Genomic DNA, 14588 nt, shown 5'->3' on the forward strand with positions numbered 1-14588 from the left:
CTGAGTTTGGGATCTTCATGATGGGGAGTGTGCCTTCCGTGATAGGAGACGCATGAGATGGAAACGAGGATTTCATTGCCTACGGGCCCTCCTGGAGGCACCCGGAGAAGGAAAGGGAGCACCTTTCTGGCCAGCGTCTTTGCTGGGGTACAGGTTGTTAATGCTAAAGGATTTCCTATGAGGAGTTTCTCTCCGTGGGTTTAGAGCCAGCAGGCACGAGCCCCGGGAGGTCATACTGCGACTCGGGGGGTGCTGTGGCATGTCTGGGCAGCCCACGGGGGCAGGCGAGCGAGTCCCGTAGCTTGAACCCCAAGTCCTGTAGGGACCTGGTTGCCATGGAGCAGTGGTGAAAGGCAGGGGTGTGGACGGACCATGCTGAGCTGCTGAGCAGGAAGAGAAGCGGGGACTGTTGGGGGTGACCGAGGGTGAGCCGAGGGAGCTCACACAGCAGCTGAGCCGCTTTCCATCTGAAGACCGTGAGGGAGCAGCGTGGGCTTTCTGTAAATGTCAGATTCATGAGCTTGGCCGTGGAGGGGATTTGCCCTCTCTCAGAGGTGCCCCCCGGCTGTGCTGGCATGGGCACCCCAGGTGGGAGTGGCTCCCCAGTGTGCCCGGCCCCCGGCTGGATCTCTTCCCAGGTGCCCAGCCCTCTGCTCCCAGCCTTGACTCAGTGCTTGGGGTCTGGCTGAGTACGTCTCAGCCCGTTCCTCCTCCTGTGGGTAAAGCTGTGGCTCTAGGAAAGCCGGGCGATTTCTGCAGCCCTCTGGGTGTGCTGGGCTGTAGGGAGGGGCTGCTGGTGAGAACAGGGCTCTGCCAGGTGGAGCACCGGCTGTGGCCACACTCAGGGTGGGTCTGTGCATGCTGCCAGGCCAGCTCAGAGCTCTGGGGCCCATTCCTGTCCATCCCTGTCCGTCCCTGTTCATCCCTGTTCATCCCTGTTCATCCCTGTTCATCCTTGTCCATCCCTGTCCGGACCTGGCTGGGTTGGGACGGCCGGAGGCTGCCTTCCCCTGAGGCTCTCCCAGGCTCTGTCCAGCCCACTTCTCGGCTGGGCTGTCGTGTGGTGGGTGGTGCCCTCTGCGGGCCTCCCCGAGCCGAGTGGCTCCTGGCCTGCAGCCACAGCTCTGCGGGCTTCTGTTCCCGGCAGGGCGCGTGCTGCTGCCTAGGCTCTCGTCAGCACCTGTGTTTGCACCCAGCTTTGTCAGACCCAGACAGGACATGAACACGGAGGGCTCCAGACTCACTGCCTTGTCCCCAGCACACAGCCGCGCCTTGCCGGAGCGGGGCCCCACCGGGGCGGGGTTTGTGGTGCATAAAGAATATGCCGGCGAAGCCAGCAGCAGGGGCGTGTCTGCCCTCCTGGCTGTCCCGCTGGCTTCTGGCCCTGGCCAAGCGGGGAGCTCTGCTGGCTGCAGAGTGCGTGAGAGTGTGCCAGTACCCCGCTGCGAGCAGGCACCCGCGGACGCGCCCAACAGCACCCTGTCTTGCGTTTCTGGCTTCGGAGCGTGGTGTCTGGTGGCTTGGCCTGGCCTAGGGTCCCCGGGAGGCCCTGGGTCTTGCCCCTGCAGGCATTGGGCCTTGCAGAGGTCTGCGTAGGGGGCAGGCGGGGATGGCTTCGCCAGGCACAGGGGGCTCTGTCTCCTCGGGCGCTGGAATTTCCCCCGGGCCATGTCGTCCTGCGCGCTGGGCCGGCGCAGAAGGTCTGGAACCGATTGCCGGCCGCCCCTCCCCTCGGCTGGCCGCCACAAAACGTGTTCACAAGCCGCTCCCTCAGATCCCGCACGAGGGAATCTGATCCCTCTGGAGGAGCCGCACATCAAAGCCCGGCTGGCGTTTGATGTCACGCTGCTGTGCTCTGTCCCTGTTTGTGATTTGAGGTCCCCAAGCTGGCGGTCGGTGCCGGGGAAGGACTGTGAGTTGGGACTCCGGCCACCACACGGCCCAGTGCCTCCCAGCCATAGATAAGTGGCCTCGTGGCCGTCTCCGGCCCCTGGCCATCCCTATCCTGCTAGGGAGCCGGGACCCTCGGCCCTCACCGTTCCCCTTCCTGGCCCTGGGGGCTGTGCTTCCTTGAGGCCTCGCTCCGCCTCTGTCCAGGCTCTGCTCCGTGCATTTTGGGGCCTTGTGTTTTCCTGAGCCCTGGGTCTCGGGGCCTCTGGGCTGAGTCTCCAGCCATTTGGAGGGAAGGCAAATCCGAGGCCCTTTGTTGGCTTTTCTGTGGGATGGGAGCTCAGTGAGCGTGTCCCAGCCTGTGTGCAGAGGACATCACCATGTGCGTGGTGCGCACGCGCTCCACAGGCCAGAGGCCATCGGGGAAGGGCTTCATTGTAGGCAGTGGGTCCAGGGAGAGCATGGGGCTAAGTTCACAGCCCTGCGGGGCCTCTGCAGCCGGACCAGGCTGTCAGAGTTGGGGCTGGGGTGGGGAAGGGATGCCCCTCCCCTAGGAGTGAGGACATGAAAAATAGAGACCACGAAACAAAAGAAAACACGTCAAACCCACACACATGGCCGAGTCCCCAGGTGGCGGGGCTGGGCCTGTCCTGGGTGTGGCGCCTCTGGCTTTTCTGCCTGGTCTGTTCCCATTTCACGGAGGCGAGTCCTGACCTTTTTTTTTTTTTTTGAGACGGAGTCTCGCTCTGTCGCCCAGGCTGGAGTGCAGTGGCGCCATCTCGGCTCACTGCAAGCTCCGCCTCCCGGGTTCACACCATTCTCCTGCCTCAGCCTCCTGAGTAGCTGGGACTACAGGTGCCACCACCACGCATGGCTAATTTTTTGTATTTTTAATAGAGACGGGGTTTCACCATGTTAGCCAGGATGGTCTCGATCTCCTGACTTCGTGATCCGCCCTTCTCAGCCCCGCAAAGTGCTGGGATTACAGGCGGGAGCCACCGTGCCCAGCTGAGTCCTGCCCTTTCGAGTAGATCAGCAGATCCCAGGGTCGGGAGCACGGCGAGTGCACGGTGGGCCCACGATGGGCCCACGATGGGCCCCTGCGGCCCTATAAGCATGCAGGTGGGTTCAAGCGGAGGCTGACAGCTCCTGTCCCAGGAGCCCGCTCTGTGCATGTACGTGCATGGGTGTCTCGACCTGGACACTGCAGACACCCTGTCCTCTGACCCTTCCATCCCAGGGTGTTGCTGTAAGCAGTTTCCAGCCCAGCTCTCACCTTATCTTTATGCCCTGTGTTCTGGTCACCACCTGACCTGAAGACAGGTGTCTTCCTGTCCCACGTGAGCCCCTGCAAGCCACACTGGCCATAGGGTCCGGCAGGGCACCTGCCTGACCTGAGGCCAACCCTGGCCTCCCCTTTGCCTAGGCTCTGGCCACCTGCCCCCTCCTCTCGGATTCCCCTCCCTAGAGGGGGACTGATCAGGGGCGTCTCCAAGGAAGGCCTGAGACGGGCTTTTGTTTTTCTCAGTGGGGAGGAATTCACGGTGGGGAGTTGGAAACACAGGTGAGCCCCCGTTATGCAGCAGGTGCCGCCAGCAGTTCACGTGCTCTGGGGCTGTACGTGGCGGGATACGCCTATCTCCCAGGCTGCTGTGCACATCAGGCCTGTGTGGGAGCATGCTGCATATGCACGCCCACTTATGCACGGGTCCAGCTGTGTCTCCTGCGGGGCAAGGCTCAGAAAGACACTGGTGGCAGAGTCCGACATGGACTTACAAGTACGGCCTCCCCGGCCACGGGCAAGCGGGCGTGAGCGGAGTGCAGCACCCCTCCCCCCATGCTTTGGTGACATCAGGCGTCGGCACTGAGGGAGGACAGCAGGGAGTGGAGACGGGCACCTCCTCTTAGTGGGCGGCTTTAGATGAAAGCCCAGACCTTGGGACCCTCACGCTCAGGCTTCTGAGTGAAGGTGGCCATGAGCCGCATTCCGGAGCCAGCGCTGCTTGTCCCTCCCGTGTGGTCCCTGGGCCGTATCGGCGGCTTCATGTCCTGCCATCAGCCCCAAGACTGGAGGTGGGGGTAGCCCCCAGGCCACGCACCGCAGGCCATGCTCCTTGGGAGTGCCTCCAGCTGTCAGGTGTCTCCTCCCGGTACTTGTGGGGCACAGTGGGGGCCTGGGCTGAGGGCTGTGGCCTGGGCCTGGGACGCTGTTCTGGGTAGGGGGTGGGTGAGGGCCCCACACCTTTGCTTTCTGAGTCTCCTGCCCCGGGCCTCCGTGGCACTGGCTGAGGTGCCCTGGGGTAGCTGACGGTTTCTTTCCTCTCCTCCCAGGGAGTGCCTGCAGCACCCCAGCGGGGCCACCCCAGTCTGCGTGTACACGAGGGACGAGGTAGGCGGCCCACTCTTGCCCACCCAGTCCTCACTCACTCTCAGCCCACTTCCCAGCTGGAAAATCCGCTCTCCCACAGCCTCTTGAAAGCACGACGTGTTTCATGGAAAAAGAGGGAGTGGCCGGCCCTCGGAGCCCGGGCTGCCCCGAAACCTCCCTCGGCGCCCTGTTTGTTTTTTCAGCTTCTCTCAAAGCCCAAGAGTTACAAAAGTGGTTTCATTTAATAAATATTTGCTTAGCTCGGTGTTTTGATCATTTTCAAAACCGAGTGTGGCGTGGCGCAAGCAAAGCCCGCCGTGGCGGGACCCTCCTAGCGCTCGTCCCTGGCCTCACAGGGGCCTTTTGTTTCCACCCTGGCTGAGTGCCCTTTGCTGCGGTGGGGGGCACTGTCCCGGGGGAGCCCTGGGGGGCCCTGGTGTGGACGGGACACTCCCCCCATTTATCCCTAGTTGGAAGCTCCCCGGCCAGGGCTGTGAGGGGGGCTCAGGTCTATGTCCTCCCTCGAGGGGACAGCCACGGGGCTCAGGACCCAGGCCCAGCACCGGCCTGAGGCTGGGGTCTCCGGGGACCCTTACACCCTTTGGCTTTTGTGCCGGGCCCTTGACTCTGCCCTTGCTGGAGGCAGCTTCTCCACCCCTTCCTCACAGGTCAGAGCTAGCATGTGGGACGTGGCCAGCCAGGCCCGAGCCCTGCCCACCCCAAGCCGAGCCCCAGGAATGCCCTGAGAGCAGGAGAGTCGGAGGAGGGTGGGGCAGTGTCCCGAGGCAGCCGGGCCGCTGTGACCCATGGGGGAGGCGGCCGTGGGGTGGGTCTCGCCCTGGCCAGACACCAGAGCCTGTGAAGCCGTGTGTTGTGATTTTGGGGCCCACTCAGAGGCTTTTGAAGAGTAGATGCTGCTGGCCTGACCTCTACCCACCAGAGGGGGGAGGGCTCCCGGCAGGGACTGGGCCTAGGGAGGGCTGGCAAGCATCATGGAGCCGGGGTGACCCTGGCCCAGAGGCCCGGCCGGCTCAGTCACAGATGTGCATGTCTTGCCCAGGCCTCCTCCCTGCCCCCGTGGGTGACAGCACGTTCCTGCCTCTCCCGCTCCGGGCAGGGCGTCCTGGTTCCAGGGCCTCCTCCTTGCAGCCCAGCTCTGCCAGTCCAGGCCTCAGTGAGCTTGGGTCCCAGCTGCGGAGACCAGGCTGGGGGAGACTCGCTCAGGCATGGGCAGCAGGTCCTGCCCCGGCTGCAGACCAGACTGAAGCTGGGCCTTGCGGAGGGTGTGGACCGGCAGGGGCCAGATGTGGGAGTGGGTAGGACGGAGGCCGGAGAGGGCATGTGGCCTGTGGTCCTGGTGATGCCAGTGCCCAGAGGTGATGTGGTGCCTGGAGCCAGAGCCCGGAGGGTTTCCCTGGGCTCTGGGGTCCCAGTGCGAGGCCCACGTGTCCTGGCTGCTTCTCCCACAGGTGATGGGTGAAGCCGCCCTGCGGGGCACGACGCTGCAGTCGCTGGGCCTGACCGGGGGCAGCGCCACCATCAGGTAAGGGCAGTGCTGCTGGGGCCGAGGGGTCTATTTAGCTACAAAAAGTGGTCTCGGCCCTGCGTGGTGGCTCATGCCTATAATCCCAGCGCTTTAGGAGGCCGAGACGGGCGGATCACGAGGTCAGCAGATCGAGACCATCCTGGCTAACACGGTGAAATCCCGTCTCTACTAAAAAAATACAAAAAATTAGCCAGGCGGGGTGGTGGCGCCTGTAGTCCCAGCTACTCTGGAGGCTGAGGCAGGAGAATGGCGTGAACCCGGGAGGCGGAGCTTGCAGTGAGCCGAGATCCGGCCACTGCATTCCAGCCTGGGCGACAGAGCGAGACTCCGTCTCAAAAAAAAAAAAAAGTGGTCTCAAAGGAAAGGAGAAAGGACACGTGGCAAGTGGGGAGAAGGTGTACCCAGGCCCTCGTCGTGGAGGGTGCCTGGCGGCCTCTGCCTGCCTGTGGGCGTGGGGGCCGGGCTGTGCTGGCCTCATCTCCATGTCCCCCAGAGGGGAGGTGGATCTTGGGAGGGTGCATGGGGTGGGAGGGGGCGGGAGAGGGTGAGCTGGGGGCAGGAGCGGGTGAGGCGGGGGCAGGAGGGGGTGAGGCGGGGGTGGGAGGGGGTGAGCCGGGGCGGGAGGGGGTGAGCCGGGGGTGGGAGCGGGTGAGCCGGGGCAGGCGGCAGGCAGGGCCGCCACAAGGTGCTTCCCTTGTCCTCTGGCCCCACTCAGGTTTGTCATGAAGTGCTGCGACCCTATGGACAAGACCCCAGGAAGCCTGGGCTCGTCGGTGTCGTCGGTGTCGGCTGGCCAGGCGGCCGCCAGCACTTCACTTCCCTTGGAATCTGGGGAGCTCAGCCGCGGCGACCTGAGCCGTTGGGAGGACGCGGACACCTCAGGGCCCTGCTGCGAGGACACTCAGGAGAAGCAGAGCACGAGGGCGCACGCACCTGCCCCCTTTGTTCCTTTCTCAGGCGGGGGACAGAGACTGGGGGGCCCTCCTGGGCCCACAAGGCCTCTGACATCATCTTCAGTCACGTTGCCGAAGTCCCTCTCCAGCCCCGGAGGCCCCTCCAAGCCAAAGAAGTCCAAGTCGGGCCAGGATCCCCAGCAGGAGCAGGAGCAGGAGCGGGAGCCGGAGCCGGTAAAAGGGGCCCTGGGCCTTGGGGCTTGGGGGTGTCCTTTCTCCTGACATGGTAGCCCTGCGTGGCTTTAGCTGGTCAGCCTGGTGGCATGGCAGTGATGCGGGGCAGAGGAACCCGAAAGTGGGGCTCTGGCCAGGAGGGTTCTGGCTTTGCCCAGGAAGGGATTCAGGGGTAGGCAGGTGGTAGAGAAAGTAGCTTTACTGAGAGAGTGGCTGTGTCTGGTCCCGCATGAGGCCGTGTCTGCTCCAAGACAAGGCTGTGTCTGCTCCTGGATGAGGCCGTGTCCGCTCCAGGATGAGGCCGTGTTGGCTCCATGACGAGGCGGGAGCCATGTCAGCTCCGTGTTGGCTCCGTGACAGGGCACAGAGTGGGCTGCCCTGGGGTGGTGCGTGGAGGGCAGCAGCTCAGGGCATGGCCGCGGTCACATTTACATCCACTCTTAACTACGTGCACGTTCAGGGGTGGGGTATTCAGAAATCTCCAGAAAAGGGGCGGTAACCTCCGGGCCACGGCCGGGGAAAGGGTGAGTTGTGGGGCCGTTGGTGGACGCATCAGCCAGTCTTCAGCCTGGCTTGGAGTCCTCCGACCTGAGCAGGGTCTGGGCTTGTTCTTAGCTCTCAGGGAGGTGATTTTTTTTTTTTTTTTTTTTTTTGAGACAGAGTCTAACTCTTATCACCAGGTGGGAGTGCAGTGGCACGATCTCGGCTCACAGCAACCCAACTTCCACCTCCCAGGTTCAAGTGATTCTCCTACCTCAGCCTCCTGAGTAGCTGGGACTACAGGTGCGCACCACCATGCCCAGCTAAATTTTTTGTGTTTTTAGTACAGACAGGGTTTCACCATGTTGGCCAGGATGGTCTCAATCTCTTGACCTCACGATCCGCCCACCTTGGCCTCCCAAACTGCTGAGATTACAGGCGTGAGCCACCGCCTCCAGCCCTTTTTTCTGGTTTTAAACCCCCATTACTGAGGCACCCACTTTTTTTTTTTTTTTTTTTTTTTGTTGAGACAGAGTCTCGCTTTGTCGCCCAGACTGGAGTGCAGTGGCCGGATCTCAGCTCACTGCAAGCTCCGCCTCCCGGGTTCACGCCATTCTCCTGCCTCAGCCTTCCGAGTAGCTGGGACTACAGGCGCCCGCCACCTCGCCCGGCTAGGTTTTTGTATTTTTTAGTAGAGACGGGGTTTCACCGTGTTAGCCATGATGGTCTCGATCTCCTGACCTTGTGATCCGCCCGTCTCGTCCTCCCAAAGTGCTGGGATTACAGGCTTGAGCCACCGCGCCCGGCCCTTTTTTTTTTTTTTTGAGATGGCGTTTCGCTCTTGTTGCCCAGGCTGGAGTGTAGTGGCGCACTTTCAGCTCACTGCAACCTCCACCTCCCGGGTCCAAGCGATTCTCCTTCCTCAGCCTCCCGAGTAGCTGGGACTACAGGCGTGTGCCACTATGCTCAGCTAATTTTTGTATTTTTACTAGAGACATGGTTTCACCATGTTGACCAGACTGGTCTCAAACTCCTGACCTTAGGTGATCCACCCACCTCAGCCTCGCAAAGTGTTGGGATTACAGGTATGAGCCACCACGCCTTGCCTTTTTTTCGTTTTTTCGAAACACAGTCTCACTCTGTCACCCAGGCTGGAGTGCAGTGGTGCGATCTCGGCTCACTGCAACCTCCACCTCCTGGGTTCAAGCGATTCTCTTGCCTCAGCCTCCCGAGTAGGTGGGATTACAGGCACCTGTCACCATGCATGGCTAATTTTTGTATTTTTAGTAGTGATGGGGTTTCACCATGTCGGCCAGTCTGGTCTCGAACTCCTGACCTCAGGTGACCTGCCCGCCTCGGCCCCCCACAGTGCTGTGATCGCAGGCGTGAGCCACCGTGCCCAGCTGGCCCCACGTTTGGATCACGCTGATCGTGCGGAGCCTTGTGTGCCTGGGGGTTCTGCCCGTCACCAGTGTCCGCCTCCTCCTTCCCTGTGCTGCCCACTGGCTGTCAGCCTCCAGGGGTTGTGTCTGGTGTTTTGGGTCAAGCTGGGCTTGCAGGGCCCCTCCCTGGCCCACTGCAGCCACGTCAGAGCTCAGAGGGGGAGCACGTGGCATGGGTCACCCATCCATCCACTCCTGCCTGGAAGCTGATGTGGAATTTTCCCTCTGGAACCCCGAGCCGTCCAGTTGCCTTCCCAGTGTCCCCATGGGCTTCCTTGGAGGTGCGGCTTGGTGGGCGTCCTCGCCGGGAGACTCGTGTGGGTTCCGCCTTCCTGGGACTCCACTGGGCGATGGCTCCTTCAGAAATACCGCGAAACCCGTCCACCCCGTGGGAGTGAAGGCATCACTGCGGATTCCCCAGGAAGTCCCTTGGGCTCTTGGAACATCCCAGGCTCCTCTCCTCCTTGGGCTCGTTCCCGGAGGTGCTGGGTCTTCCTCCCAAAGCCCAGCCCCCGATTGCCTGCTGCTGCTCAGGGCAGGGTAGGGCCTGTCCCTGTGGCCACGCATTGCTGCTGGTTAGCACTCAGGCTGGCAGCATGGATGCTAAGCATGTCTTCTGCTCCCTTGGTGTGTGGGGAAGGTTAGGGACCCCACCTGCGCTCCCCCCACACGTCCACAAAGCCACCAGGTGATCCCCAAACCTCAGAGTGTCCTGAGAAGGGCCCAGAGCCAACCCTGATGCCCTCGAGGCCCCACGCAGGCTGGGAGAGTGGCCGCCCCGCACTTACAGAGCCGGATGCGAGGTCCGAGAACAGTTTGCGGGAGGACAGGCGTGGGAGTGCTGGAACCGGAGGGAGGAGGAGCCACCAGTGACAGACACGGCCACACACGTGGGTGTTCTTTTTCCAAAACGCCTACGAGGGGGCCGGTTCAAGAGGGTGCCATTCAGTGGCACAAATTTCTTTAAATTTTTTGAGACGGGGGTCTTGCTCTGTGGCCCAGGCTGGAGTACAGTGGTGTGATCTTGGTTCACTGTAGCCTTGACCTCCTGGTCTCAAGCCATCCTCTCCCCTCAGCCTCCCAAGTAGCTGGGACCACAGCTGTACACCACCATGCCGGGCTAATTTATTTATTTTTTTATTATTATTTTTTTGAGACAGAATCTCGCTCTGTCACCCAGGCTGGAGTGGGTGGGATCTCAGTTCACTGCAACCTCCGCCTCCTGGGTTCAAGTGATCCCCCCACCTCAGCCTCCCAAGCAGCTGGGACCACAGGTGTGAGCCACCACACCCGGCTAATATATACGTATATGTATTTATTTATGAGATGAGGAGTCTTGCTCTGTCGCCCAGGCTGCAGTGCAGTGGTGTGATCTCGGCTCACTGCAATCTCTGCCTCCTGGGTTCCAGTGATTCTCCTGCCTCAGCCTCCCAGGTAGCTGGGATTACAGGCACTCACCATCATGCCGGCTAATTTTTGTATTTTTAAAAGAGATGGGGTTTCACCATGTTGGCCGGGCTAGTCTCAAACTCCTGGCCTCAGGTGATCCACCCGCCTCGGCCTCCCAAAGCGCTGGGATTATGGGCATGAGCCATCGCGCTCAGCCTAATTTATTTTTATTTTTCATAAAGACAAGGTCTCCCTCTGTTGCCCAGGCTGGTCTCAAATTCCTGGGCTCAAGCAATCCTCTTATCTCAGCCACCCAAAATTCTGGGATTACAATTGTGAGCCACCTCACCGGCCTGAAAGTTACTTTTTATAATATTATGGATGGTATCATGCTTCCTGTTACATTTTTGACTGACTGACTCCTTGTTAGTTCTAGTGGTGTCTTGGTTTCTGTTGGGGTCTCTGCAGACCTCTTTCCCTTTGTCCTCTCATTGTTTTTCTTCCTTTGTTGCAGCGACTGGGCCTCTGGTGCTTTTGGATAGTGGCGATCTTAGTGGACATCCTTCCTTGTCTTGATTGTAACAGGAATTACTAGTAGTTTCTCTGCCAAGAATGATGTGTGCTATAAAAAGTCTTTATCAAGCTGAGAAAGTCACTATTCCTAGCTTTCTGACATTTAAAACAATCTTAAGTGGGTGTTGAACCGTTCCAGTGTTTTCAGCATCGAAGGAGATGACCGTGTGCTTTATTTTATTGGCTTGTGCCTGTGTGTTAGTAAATGAGACGGACTTTTTTCCTTGCTCTGTCTTCATCCAGTTTGGGAATCAAATTTCACCTGGCTCACCAGGGAACTGGGCAGTGGCCCCTCTTTTCTGGTTCTGGAAATTCTCCGAAGGTTATGGTCACTGCTCACTGCAGACTCCACCCACCACTGGGGCACTGGGCCCTCGGCGGGGAGTGTGTGCAGGCAGGCGGCCAGGTGCTGACCTCCGAGCATGCCTGTGTGGGGTTGTGGCCTGACCCTCTGTCTCATGCCTCCCCCACACCGTGGGGACCTCGTGTCTGTGGGGTCCCTGGCCCTGTGGCTGACTTTTCCTTTGTCCCTGTCCTGACCCTGCATCAGAGCCCTGCACCTGGGCTGCTGGAACCTGACTTCCTTAGCTTCCTCACCTGCAGAACTAGGGTGTTCGTGGCATTTATGGATTTTGTGCCAAAAGAGGCAGACTGGGGGACTGTCATGCAGCTCTCAGTGAGGGATGGGAGGAGGCTGTTTTGCAGCCCTTGTGTCCCCTGAGGGCCAGGCTGCCAGCTGCCAGCCATAGCGCACAGGCTGGGTCAGAGCTTCCTGAGCTCCTGCTGACCTAGTGGGCCTGGAAGGCCCCCATGCCTCCATCTCCTGTGGACATTTAAAATATTTGTGTCTGGGCCGGGCGCAGTGGCTCACAGCACTTTGGGAGACCGAGGTGGGCAGATCACCTGAGGTCAGGAGTTTGAGACCAGCCTGGACAACATGGCAAAACCCTGTCTCTACTAAAAATACAAAAATTAGCTGGGCGTGGTGGCAGGCGTGTGTAATCCCAGCTACGTGGGAGGCTGAGGCAGGAGAATCACTTGAACCCGGGAGGCAGAGGCAGTGAGCTGAGATCACACTACTGCATTCCAGCCTGGGTGACAGAGTGAAACTCTGTCTCAAAAAAAAAAAAAAAAACAAGTGGCCAGGAGGGCTCTGTGCACATAGCCCTGGCCTGGGCTGTGCCCTGGGCACTCGTGCTCCGTGTTCCGGACCTCAGGTGAGGTCAGGAGTTTGCTTCGTCCTCCTCTGGCCACTTCTGAGTGAAGCAGCCTCACGCCTCCCACTTGCCTCCTGGCCACACACCTGGGAGGGCAGAGGCCGGGCGTCTGCACCATGTTGGATGTAGGGCTTCCGGCGTCAGGGTCCAGTCCCTCTGCTTTCTGTCCCCCTGGCTGTCCTGGGACTGTCCCTGTTGAGTGGACAGGGGAGTGGGGAGTGATGGCGTTGGGTCCGTTCTGGGACTATGATGGTGTTGGCACACCGTCCTCCCTCTGGGAACTCTGCCGAACTCTGCACTGTGACACCTGAGTCCCCATGAAGCGCTTGTGCCCCTCGACCCAGAGTCAGGCTGGAGACAGACTCGTGTGCTCTGGGTGAGCAGGGGTGACCCCCTCTAGGCCTGCTCATGTGGGGACCCCTCGGTGTGAGGGACACTGGCTGTCACGTTCCCACATTCTAGAGGTGTGGGCCTCAGCCCCTACTTCCCTCCGTGCCCAGGGCGGGTCTTGTCTGCGGAGTGTGGGGTGTGGAGAACGGGGCTCGCAGCCCAGAGCAGTGCCCGCCCGTGCTCGCCTGTCGGGAGGTGCTGTTGGGGTGGGGTCCCGGCTGGCAGGCGAGGTCCAGGGGAGGGAGCGTGTGCCCGGCCTGCGCAGCGTGCTGAGGGCCTTTGATCTGGGACTGAGGCAGCTGATTGACAGAGGGCGTCCTGCCTGCCCCGCGCCTCCCGTCGCTGCCAGCCGCACACGCAGAGGGCCCGCGGCCACATGCCGCTGCTGGGTCCTTTCAGTGCTGGGGGGGAGGGGAGAAAGGAACAAAACAGAACTTTTTTGGGGAACTTCAAAGGTACACTTTAGTAAGCAGAAAGAGTTTCCAAGTTTCCCATTAATGTTTTGCCTGTGTGTGGTTTTTGGATTTAAATAAAGAGTCAGAAGAAAGAGACAGGATAAAATACAGGCAGGTCCTCGGCCGAGGCCCGGGGTGGTTCACAGACCCGGGCGGTTCCTGCCTTTGATGTCAGGCATTAATTATTAGAAGGTAGTTTTACTGGCGATCAGAACCGGGCGCTGGGAGAGGCTGGGGCTGCCCGGCGCCCCCTGGCCCTGTCTTTGAAGTGACTCCACCGGCCGGGAGGCCGCCCTGCAGCCCTGTGCTGGGCTGGGACGCCAGTCCCAGCAGACACCCCCCACGACTCGGCCTCCCGGCAGCTGGCACAAGGGCCGCTCCTGATCAAAGGCTGGGTCTGCCCGCATGGACTGGCGGCTGCTGCCCTGCCTGCCCCTCCTGCCTCGGGGGTGAACCTTGTTCCTGAAGCCGGGGCCTGAGGTTTCCTCAGCACCCCTGCTCACCCCCGGCCCTCTGTGGCCAGCAGCCGGTGTGGGACTCATGGGGCAGGGAGGAGCCTGTCCCAGGGTTTTGGGGGTAAACCAGCAGTGAGGAGGCTGGGTCTGGAGCGGGTCATGCACTGGGTGTGGTGAACACACCCTGCCTGGGACCCCCGTGTGCCTGGCAGGGCAGGTGCTGTTGTCCCTGGGCAGTAGGCATCCTCAGAGGGGCCAGGGGCTCCTGCCCGTGCTGCCCCTGCGGCTAGCCCAGTCAGTGGCCAAGGTGGCCCGGGTCCCGGTTATGCCTCATGGGGGTCTGAGGACAACCGTGGGCTCTGAGGCAGGGCCCAGGCTGTCCCTAGAGGCGCAGCCTGTGGCCTTGATTGGAATGGCCGTGAAGCGTGGCTGGCAGATGGGTCAGCGACGTTGCAGGTGGCTGGCTGGGTCCCGGCTGTTTAGAAGCCTGGTGACTGATAGGCGCTTGTGTTTCAGTGAGGAACCCGGCGAGTGGGGGTGGGTGCTCACCACTGGGGCTGTGGGGAGAACCGGGAGTGTGGGGGCTCCGTGCTGGGCGAGTCGGCTGCTGCAGGGCGCAGACCCCACCGGCCCCTCCTGGCCTGGACTCCCCTCCCTGCTGGACCCAAGATCCCCTGGTTGGGATTGTTCCAGGAACTCAGGTCAGGGGCCCTGTCAGCCCTTCCCTGGCTCCTCCAGGAGCAGCCTCCAGACTCCACCCCGCGGATGAGCCGCCTCGCCAAACCGCTTCTCCTGCCTCTCCGTGGGTGTTGGTACACTTTATCCACGGTGACACACGCCTGCCACCCCGTAACGTGCCCAGCTCCGGCCGGGCTCACGGTCAGCCCAGGCTCCCGGAATCCTGTTCTTATTTTTCTTTTTTTTTTTTTTCTTTTTTTTTTTTTTTGAGACAGGGTCTCGCTCTGTTGCCCAGGCAGGAGTGCAGGGGCGCAGTTACGGCTCACAGCGGTCTTGACCTCCCATCTCAGCCTCCTGAGTAGCTGGGACTGCAGGTGTGAGCCATTGCACCTGGCCTCTATTTTCATCTTTTAAAATATTTTTCTTTTTAAAATTAAAAAATGATTTTTTTCTCATGAGCACGTCATGCTTTATATTTTCATCTTTTCATATTTATTTTATTTAATTAATTTATTTTTTTGAGACAGAGTCTCCTGCTGTCAGCCAGGCTGGAGGACAATGGCACGATCTCAGCTCAC

The 14588-nt window shown here is 60.6% G+C and overlaps 1 protein-coding gene across 14 annotated transcripts in view; it reads left to right on the forward strand.

The window, feature by feature from the left end:
• Positions 1–14588, forward strand: part of ASPSCR1 (ASPSCR1 tether for SLC2A4, UBX domain containing) — a 43549-nt gene that overhangs the window by 13452 nt on the left and 15509 nt on the right. For all 14 annotated transcript variants that reach the window (XR_012426347.1, XR_012426348.1, XM_074020967.1 and 11 more), the window contains 3 exons: positions 4222–4279; positions 5728–5801; positions 6520–6931. Coding sequence is in view for 12 of the 14 variants with exons in the window: in XM_074020967.1 (XP_073877068.1) it covers positions 4222–4279; positions 5728–5801; positions 6520–6931 (544 nt within the window). In the remaining 2 variants the exon portion in view is untranslated. The remainder of the gene's footprint in view (positions 1–4221; positions 4280–5727; positions 5802–6519; positions 6932–14588) is intronic.

The sequence above is a fragment of the Macaca fascicularis genome, chromosome 16 (assembly GCF_037993035.2).
Source record: "Macaca fascicularis isolate 582-1 chromosome 16, T2T-MFA8v1.1".
Taxonomy (NCBI): Eukaryota; Metazoa; Chordata; class Mammalia; order Primates; family Cercopithecidae; genus Macaca; species Macaca fascicularis.